Source organism: Colobus angolensis, unplaced genomic scaffold (assembly GCF_000951035.1).
Source record: "Colobus angolensis palliatus isolate OR3802 unplaced genomic scaffold, Cang.pa_1.0 Scaffold8, whole genome shotgun sequence".
In the NCBI taxonomy this organism is placed as follows: Eukaryota; Metazoa; Chordata; class Mammalia; order Primates; family Cercopithecidae; genus Colobus; species Colobus angolensis.
In genome coordinates, this window is record NW_012121820.1 from 18,253,317 (window position 1) to 18,263,489 (window position 10,173).

Below are 10,173 nucleotides of genomic sequence, written 5' to 3' on the forward strand. Positions count from 1 at the left end.
CTCCCAGGTTCAAGCAATTCTCCTGCCTCAGCCTCCCGAGTAGCTGGGACTACAGACATGAGCCACCACGCCTGGCCGAGTTTTGTATTTTTAGTAGAGACGGGGTTTCACTCTGTTGGCCAGGCTGGTCTCGAACTCTTGACCTCATGATCCGCCTGCCTCGACCTCCCAAAGTGCTGGGATTACAGGGGTGAGCCACCGTGCCTGGCCCAAGGGATTTTTCTGCCTCAGCCTCCCAAGTAGCTGGGAATACAGGCATGCGCCACCACGCCTGGCTAGTTTTTGTATTTTCAGTAAGAACAGGGTTTCACCATATTGCCCAGGCTGGTCTTGAACTCCTGACTTGGTTGCCTGCCTCCCAGCGTGCTGGGGTTACAGGTGTGAGCCACCCGTGTCCGGCCAAGAGATGCACTTTATAAGGTTGGGTTTTATCAGTTTTTGAGGTTTCCTTTTAGCTCTGAGGTTAGTGGTTCTAAATATGTGGTCTGTTGCAAACATTAAATGGTTTCATTAGTCTATAGTGCCATTTTAAAACATTTTATCCGCCAAGCTGTGGTGGCTCATGGCTGTAATCCCAGCATGTTGGGATGCCGAGGCAAGCAGATCACTTGAGGCCAGGAGTTTGAGACCAGGTTGGCCAACGTGGTGAGACTCTGTCTCTACTGAAAATACAAAAAGTAGCTAGATTGTGGAGGCTCGTGCCTGTAGTCCTGTCTCCCCAGGAGGCTGTGGTAGGAGAATTGCTTGAACCTGAGAGGCAGAGGTTGCAATGAGCCAAGGTTGCACCACTACACTCCAGCCTAGGCCACAGAGTGAGACTCTGTTTTTTTTTTTTTTTTGAGATGGAGTACTGCTCTGTCTCCCAGGCTGGAGTGCAGTGGCGCAGTGTCAGTTCACTGCAAGCTCCGCCTCCCGGGTTCTCCTGCCTCAGCCCCCCCAGTAATTGGGACTGCAGGGGCCTGCTACCATACCTGGCCAATTTTTTTTGTATTTTTTTAGTAGAGACGGGATTTCACCGTGTTAGCCAGAATGGTCTTGATCTCCTGACCTCGTGATTCGCCCACCTCAGCCTCCCGAGCCGCTGGGATTACAGGTGCCTGCCACCGTACCTGGCTAATTTTTGTAGTTTTAGTAGAGATGGGGTTTCACCATCTTGGCCAGGCTGATCTTCAACTCCTGACCTCGTGATCCACCCTCCTCGGCCTGCCAAAGTGCTGGGATCACAGGCATGAGCCACCATGCCCAGCCAAGTTTTGTATTTTTAGTAGAGACAGGGTTTCACCATGTTGGCTAGGCTGGTCTTGAACTCCTGACCTCAGTTCATCTACCCGCTTCGGCCTCCCAAAGTGCTGGAATTACACGTGTGAGCCATGAATCCAGCTGAGACTCCGTCTTAAAAAATCTGGGCTGGGCGCCATGGCTGACACATGTAATCCCAGCACTTTGGGAGGCTGAGGCGGGCAGATCACGAGGTCAGGAGATCGAGACCATCCTGGCCAATATGGCGAAACCCCATCTTTACTAAAAGAGACTGCCTGTGGGATCGTACTTGGCTGTCCTCCACATAGAAGAAGCTAGACCCAGCACTTTGGAATGCTGAGGCAAGGAGATCACCTGAGGTCAGAAATTCGAGACCAGCCTGACCAAAATGGTGAAACCCTGTCTCTTACTAAAAATACAAAAATTAGCTGAGCATCGTGGTGCACACCTGTAGTCCCAGCTACTCGGGAGGCTGAGGCAGGAGAGTCACTTAAACCTGGGAGGCGGAGGTTACAGTGAGCCGAGATCGTGCCATTGCACTCCAGCCTGGAGACAGAGCGAGACTCCGTCTCAAACATAAAAATCTGTCATACTTATGACCTTATGTTAATGAAAAATGAGAGAAAAATAGCCACTTGATTTCTTTTTGGCTTTTTTCCTCCTAAGATCCCTAAATGCTTCATAGTAAATGCCTCAGTCGTTCTCACTACATTGTGTTAGGTAGGTTGATAAAATTTCATAAAATAGATGAAAAATTTTATATAACATTATTCAGTGCTTGCTAAGCCAATATATTTTTTTGTAGTTCCCCTAAAATAATGTGGTAATGGGTTAAAAATGATGTAATTTGTAGAAAACGTCTTCCTCTTTTCTGGTGTAAGCTTGGATGGGAGTCATTTATAGTTCTTCACCAAACACAAGAAATTGTGGGGATCAGATTGGTTTTAGTCTTGATGTGGTCTGAGGCAACCAACCAGAGGCGTGGTTTATGTCATCTGGTTTTAGACCTTCTGCCACAGTAATGGTTTCCTAATGTTTCTGTTTTGCAATTCTCTAATCAAAAGAAAACCCAGGAAGGTATATCCATATAAATTGACATAAATTATCCAATCTAGTTGTCAGGCCTAGTGGCTGAAGATTTCACTTCAAATACCAGAAGGATAAAAACATAGACTTTTGGGTACAGACGTTCGTTATTGTACCATTTTCTCGTGTCACTCTTTGCCACTAAGGTCAACTCTGGTTTCTACTTGTTTTTATTCTGTATATAAGCTGATTAAGGCTACAAGCTTTTATAAGGAAGCTGAGCATCAGGTTCTCCATGTGTGATATTCGGTGGCCTTTATCTAATGTGGAGTCCCACAGGACTAAATAGAAGAATGGACAATTTCTTTAACCATGAGATTGTCTAAGGGAAGATCCTTTCAAAACACTTTGGTAATCTTAAAATACTTTCCAGTCAGACTTCTCGTCAATTATAGATGATAAGTAAATGACTCCTTTGTTCAATCAGTACTCTTATTTTCTTAAGGAACTTTATGTTTCAAATTAATTTTAAAGTTACCTGGAAGAAAATTTTTGTATTTAGATACAGATACAAAACATTCTGTCTTTGCTGTAACCTTTAACTAAATTCAATTTCTTAACCAAAGGAAAGTGCCATGTTGCATTTTTCATTCTAAAACTTCATTGTCTTAAAAGCCACATTGAGGTATAGTTTGTTAGGTAGTAGAAAAATGGCAGGTACTGAGAAATAGTTGACTGAGTATAAGTTTTTTTTTAATTGTGTAATTTTGATTCTCAACATACACTTCATTATATCCTAGAATAGGAACAAAGTTTATTGTGACACAAACTGGGTGTCAGCCTATTTTTTGAAGAGCTATAAACCTTGAGTTTTTGCATACGTCAAGGTATGCATCTTAAGTGCTTGAGCTTGCTCTCATGGGAATATTATTTTTTAAAGTAACCAGTTTTGCAAACTCTAAATCAGTGTCCATTCCGTTAAGCTCTTTAGAGAATTACTCAATAAAATTTAACATTGAAGTGACACAGTTGAAATATATTGGCTGCTGTGGTGTGGATTATCTATAAATTTTGGTATAAATGACTTCTATTTTTTTTTTTTTTTCCAGAATACTTTGCATTTAAAATTTAGATCTTCTTACATGGAAGAGGTCAAATCCAGTTATAGCAAAACACCTTTACTGCAGAGGCCATATAACCAAAAAGTCCAAAGGCCCAGCCCAGTGGACCATTTACTTCAATGATGTTCAGTACAAAATTTCACTGCCATTAAAGACTTTGGAAAGTCCCTTTTAAGTTGTAACAGGATTTGACTATTAGTGTGGATTTCGATAACCGTTCTTTAGGTCATGTAATAAATGCCCTTTGAAACTGGAAGTATACTGGTTTCTTGCACCCATATAGCTTTCTCTGGGCTTTTATGCAAAAGATTGTATTTTCTGAATGTCTTAATATGTTGCTGTCTTTTTACCTGCCTGGGGTTGCCTTCAGATGTGGTTGGGGACTTGTTTATACAAAAAGTCCTAGAAGACCTTAAGTTAAAATTAGCTCTCCAATTTTCAAGTGTTTTCTTTTGGCAGAATAAGTTTTGGGTCCTATGAGAGGTAAATAGGTTGGTTGCCTCTCTTGCTATAGCCCATCTATGAGCAGAACAAAAACTTTGTTTTTGAGGGGGATGGAGTTACTTTTTACCTTATTCCCAAATGGATTATATTTAGGACTTTAGGTTTTAGAAATCTCAGAGAATTCTATAGTTAGAATAGTGCAACAGAGATAGTGTTAGGTTTTTCAGGCAACAAAATTGGAGTGTTACCTGTTGCGCCCATCTGGGCGTGGCTTTGATGAGTTCTATATAAATAATGAGTGTAGCCTAATTTTCTGTCATGTGCTACCTAGCATATACATTTCTGACAGTCAGGTGGATTATCTTGAAATTTTAGACAAACTTTCTGCCTCCTTGGAAAGCTCTACATCTCCTTGTGATTGGAGTGTGGGTTTCAAGATTCCAGAAGGTGGGTGTCTTCATTTTCTATTTTCAATGCACTCTAAAGATGACCTGCTTACAGGTTCTCTGAGGCAGACCTCAGTTGCTCTTGTGATATGTAACTTTGCTTTGAAAAGGAATGAACAATTACATATCGAAATACAGAATTGTCAAAATGTTTAACTATTAAGCCACTACAAATTGACATTTTAGTGGAATAAATTGATTTTGAAATGTTTTCCAGTTTATATTGAAATATCTGAAGGCACCTCTAAAATTTGGGTGATGACACAGAGGTATAGATTAAAAGATTTAATTATGAATAGGTGGTATACTGTGAAGACTACAGAAGTGAACAGAAAGATATGACTGGCTTTTTTGGTTTTTAGTTTGAGATTTTAAAAAGATCTGTGAAGGTCAAATTGATCATTGGTTTTGATTGCATCCCACAGGCTTCTATAAACTGGCTTAAAAATGGCATACTCCATTTTCTGGTATATTCATTGTAACTTCAGGAAGTATTGAAATGGTCATATTCAAGTCTAGGAATGTCAAAATGTATTTTAATGAGTTAGTTCTTTTTCTTTTCTTTTCTTTTCTTTTTTTTTTTTTTTTTGGAGACAGTTTTGGTCTGTTGCCCAGGCTGGAGTACAGTGGTGTGATCTCGGTTCGCTCCAACCTCTGCCTCCCAGGTTCAAGCAATTCTCCTGCCTCAGCCTACGCAGTAGCTGGAACTACAGGCCTGTGCCACCATAACCTGCTACTTTTTGCGTTTTTTTAGTAGAGATGGGGTTTCACCATGTTGACCAGGCTGGTCTTGAACTCCTGACCTCGGGTGATCCCTGCCTCAGCCTCCCAAAGTGCTGAGATGACAGGTGTGAGCCACTGCACTTGGGTTTTTTTGTTTTTTTGTTTTTTCAAATGGAGTTTTAGTCTTTTTTGCCCAGGCTGGAGTGCAATAGCATGGTCTCAGCTCACTGCAACCTCCACCTCCTGGGTTCAAGCGATTCTCCTGCCTCAGCCTCCCAAGTAGCTGCGATTACCGGCATGTACCACCAGGCCCGGCTAATTTTTATATTTTTGGTTGAGAGGGGATTTCACCATGTTGGCTGGGCTGGTCTCAAACTCCTGACCTCAAGTGATCTGTCCGCCTTGGCCTCCCAAAGGGTTGGGATTACAGGCGTGAGCCACTGCACTGGCCTGCATTAATTCTTATTGTCCTTTGTCATTACGGTTTTGCCCATGAAAACCAAAATGTTGCTGTCTATGTGACCCTTTTAACGTATTAAATATTTCCATATGTAAATGGGGGCAAAATGGACTTAATGGTAAATTACTATATTTGATGAAAATTTTCATAAATGAACCAGTAGTAGTACTTAAATGTGAACATATTCTATTGTAAGTTTGTTTTATTAATGTATCTTGCGGATTACAGTAATGCTTTTGTTGGCCTTTTATGTGACAAACTATATTTAAAGGTTCACATTTTGATTTGTATTGCCAACAAGCCCTTTTCCTTGTTAAAGCTGTAGCTAACTCAGGATATCATTGCAGTTCCTACTCGTAGAGAATGGTGTTCTTCAAGTAATGTCTTGTCTGCTGATTTTCAGTAATGTTAATACAAGGCAAAAGGGATATTGTTTACCATACGTAGCAATTTTTTTTTTGACAGAGTCTTACTCTGTCGCCCAGGCTGGAGTGCAGTGGCAGGATCTTGGCTCATTGCAACCTCTGCCTCCCGGGTTCAAGCAATTCTCCTGCCTTAGCCTCCCTAGTAGCTGGGACTCAGGCACATGGTACCATGCCTGGCTAATTTTTATATTTTTGTTAGGGACAGAGTTTCACCACATTGGCCAGGCTGGTCTTCAGCTCCTGACCTTGTGATCCACCTGCCTTGGCCTACCAGGGTGCTGGGATTACAGATTTTTTTTTTTTTTTTTAGTATGATTATGTAGCATTGTATCATAGTAAAACTAGCCAAAGAAATTTATGAAAGGATAAAAATATGATTCTGACCATGAAAGGTGGTATATTATGGTTGGGTTCCTAAGCAAGCATGATAATGGCGAATTTGTTACTTCTCAGGAGGAAAAAAAGCAAGAGCAGAAGTCGTAGTCATGAACGAAAGAGAAGCAAAAGTAAGGAACGCAAGCGAAGTAGAGATAGAGAAAGGAAAAAGAGTAAAAGCCGTGAAAGAAAGCGAAGTAGAAGCAAAGAGAGGCGACGGAGCCGCTCAAGAAGTCGAGATCGAAGATTTAGAGGCCGCTACAGAAGTCCTTAGTATGTAACTATAGTTACGATTTTGGTTTGAGGGTTATTCTCTGGGTATTCAGATAGCAGTTAACTTCGGTGATTTGAATTGTGACATTTTTTTAATGATTGGTTAAAAAGTACTGAATTAAGGATATTGGCATTGAATGCTAGTAAAGTGAAAAATACAGTGCATAGACAAGTAAAAATTTGCTTTTACTAGTCATACCGATTATTTTCTGTTAAACTATAAAAGATTCTAAATTGTATGCCAATCAGTGCACTGGATGAAAGCACTAGAGTGCTTGAAAAAGATGACATTGTAGTGCCCAAATACCTGAGAAAGCTTAACAGTGTCTGGGCTGTTACAGTATTTGCTAAATACATATTTACTTAAAATTGTAAAGTTCTGATGAATACAAAGTTACACATGTATATTTACTTAACAGTAAGTAAAAAATCTTGTCACTGTGGCTGTTTTCAGCTGAAATATCAGGCCAGTTGTGAATTTGTTGTGTATGCTCCTTGATAAAGATTCTTTTTTGGGCTCATCTGTAATTAAGGTTTGTTAATAGTAAAAGGTATTCTAAATTAAAAGTGTTTTGAAGATTAGATCACTAGAAATTTGGATGTGGATATTTAAAATTGGAAACAAATTTATTACAGTTATTAAATATATTAATCACCTACAATTCTAAGGATTGAATAGCAATCTTTAATGCTTTATGAGGTTAATTCATCTTAATAAACACACTGCTGTAAACTCTGAGATACATTAAAAATAACCCTTCTAACTTTAAGATTTGAATGGTTAAGGATGGAATTCAAAGACAAACAGACCTGAATCACTTGGGCAAGGTACTTAATCCCCTAAGCTAAGCATTTGTTTTCTAACATTTTAAGGAGATAACAAGTTTCAGATAAGATATTAATGAGTAATGAATGAGAAGAAAATGGAAAGTGCTCAGAGGACTTAATGGATTCATGAAATGTTTTGGCATTACATGAATTCTGATTCTGGCTCTTTTATCTTTAAAATAAAAGGAATTAAACTGCATGATGCTGGATTCCTCCAAGCTGCTTATTTCATTAACTTTTTAATAGCCGAAAATGGGACCACAATGCTATTTTGATTCTGAATGCTGTGCAGCATTAGGAAATTCTCTGCTTTTGTCCCATTTATCAAGATTCTGAGTATTCTTAAAATGGGATTATGTTAAATCTTTTTACCTGGATGAACTAAATGAGGGGAAAGGAATTAGCTTAATTCCTTTTGAGTGATGAATACTTTCTGTTTGCTGGGATCCTGGCCTTACTTTAATAGAAAATTACTTAGTTCTTATGTTGGGTTTGAGGCTGTAACTGAGAGTATTTTATAATTAAAGGGGAAAGAAAATAGCTTATAACTAATTACTTGAGAACTTTAATACATCCAGTAAATGATTCTCAGTCATCACCATTAGTCTGAATTGCAAAGGACCAATTTAATATAAAGCGTTTTATTTGGAAATACTTGCATGTTGTAGGTAGGCATAGTGTTCATGAAAACTAATTCAAATGTGTGGATCACAGGCCACTACATATTTATTTATTTCGCTGTTCTTCTGAAATAAGATAGCAGGATGAGCACTAAGGGACAACTGGCTAGTCCCTTTAAGTTAGCCTGGTCTTTAAAGAGTTACAAAAACTGTTATTACAGAATAATTACCTTTGTGATCTTTTTGAAAACACTCTGTTAGTCATGACAAGTCCTCAAAATTTTTCAATAGAATTCGTAAATTACCTTCAGATCTTCAAGATGGAATATTTTGCAACAAACAACTGAAGTATAGTGTGTTAAGTGGTGTCATGCTGTCTAAGAGTTACTGGTGAATGGGAAAATACCTAAGTTGCATGACTAAAGAATTCACTTTAGTTTTTAAAAGAAGCCTTTCAAAAAGAAGACTTGTATGAAAATTGTGTATATACATGTACACACATACATTCCCCGGAGAAGGATACACACCAAATTGTTAACCATAGCTACTGCTGGTGTGAGGGAAATTCAGAGGGATTTATTTTTTATATGTGTGTGTGTTTTTTTTGTTTTTTGCTTTTTTTTAAATTCTCAAGACTATATATATATATATATAGCTTATAAATATATCTATAGTCTGAAAATGGGTGTGTTCATTTTCAGAATCTAAAAATTTTGAGGCTGTAACCTTTGGTCTTGGCACCTCTCAGTGGTCCAGGATGGATAAATACAAGGGCAGCTTGCCTGGGATAAAGTTAAGAGACATCTAAGTATTTTTGTTTCCTCTTCATAACTGAGGTGGAAAAGCAGCAGCCTGAACAATGTTAGTCTTGCTGGAGAGCGCATGAATGCGATCTTAGCAAGACCCTAAACCTGTAACTAGTGTAATTTTGTGTTTCCTTTTTAGCTCCGGACCAAAATTTAACAGTGCCATCCGAGGAAAGATTGGGTTGCCTCATAGCATCAAATTAAGGTTTTTAAACATACTTCTGAATTGTTTAAATTGTTTTTCAAGGAACTAACATGCTGTACTTGTTTGGATAACTTCTGAAACTTTTTAACTTTGCAGCAGACGACGTTCCCGAAGCAAAAGTCCATTCAGAAAAGACAAGAGCCCTGTGAGGTAGTTTTCTTCTTTAAAGCCTTTAGCTCTTAAAAAGCTTTTGCAGCTTATGGTACTGTTAACTTTGATGATATTTAGTAATTTGGACCATATTATATCTTGCTTTTGCTTCCTTTTACAGTTCTAGTACTTTAAAGTCAAGTGAATTTCTGAGTTTTCAGTAGTTTTCACTTTAATTTCATATAATTTAAAAGAAGGAAAAGTTATTTATTTATTCGTTTATTTATGTATTTATTTATTTTGAGACAGAGTCTCACTCCGTCACCCAGACTGGAGCGCAGTAGTGCAATCTTGGCTTACTGCAACCTCCGCCTCCTGGGTTCAAGTGATACTCCTGCCTCAGCCTACCAAGTACCTGGGATTACAGGCATGCACCACCATGCCCGGCAAATTTTTGTATTTTTAGTAGAGACAGGGTTTCACCATGTTGGTCAGGCTGGCGTTGAACGCCTGACCTCATTATCTGCCAGTCTCAGCCTCCCAAAGTGCTGGGATTACAGGCAGGAGCCACCACGTCCAACCTAAAGTTATTTTAATATGATCTTATTTTCCTATTTTAATTAAAATAAGCTTTTTTTGCATTTCTTATTTTTAATGGACATATGATGGTGTATATTTATGGGATACAGTTATGTTTTGATACATGTATGCAGTGTAATGATCAAATCTGGGTAATTAGCATATTCGTGTCAGACATTGTGTTGGCAACGTAGCAGTTATAGAAAACTTTACACTTACTTATCTTTGGAATTAATAAATAATGAGTTATTTGAAATACCTCACGTGGAGAAGTAGTTGTAACAGTAAGTTTTACTGTTTGGCTGTCCTGAGGAAAACTGTTTCATCTCAAAAGTCTTAGTGATTTGAATTGTTACTCCTAGGTTCTTGAATGTTTATATGGATTATTTTACTCTTTTTTTTTTTTTGAGACGGAGTCTTGCTCCACCCAGGCTGGAGTGCAGTGGCCAGACCTCAGCTCACTGCAAGCTCCACCTCCCTGGTTTACGCCAT

At 38.8% G+C, this 10,173-nt stretch overlaps 1 protein-coding gene across 4 annotated transcripts in view; it reads left to right on the forward strand.

Moving 5' to 3' along the window:
- The window catches only part of RBM39 (RNA binding motif protein 39), a 44,085-nt gene that overhangs the window by 4,890 nt on the left and 29,022 nt on the right, over positions 1-10,173 (forward strand). For 2 of the 4 annotated variants that reach the window (XM_011929131.1, XM_011929130.1), the window contains 3 exons: positions 6,359-6,553; positions 8,947-9,012; positions 9,109-9,162. In XM_011929131.1, coding sequence (XP_011784521.1) covers positions 6,359-6,553; positions 8,947-9,012; positions 9,109-9,162 — 315 coding nt within the window. The remainder of the gene's footprint in view (positions 1-6,358; positions 6,554-8,946; positions 9,013-9,108; positions 9,163-10,173) is intronic. The other 2 variants (XM_011929132.1, XM_011929133.1) reach the window with 1 other exon arrangement.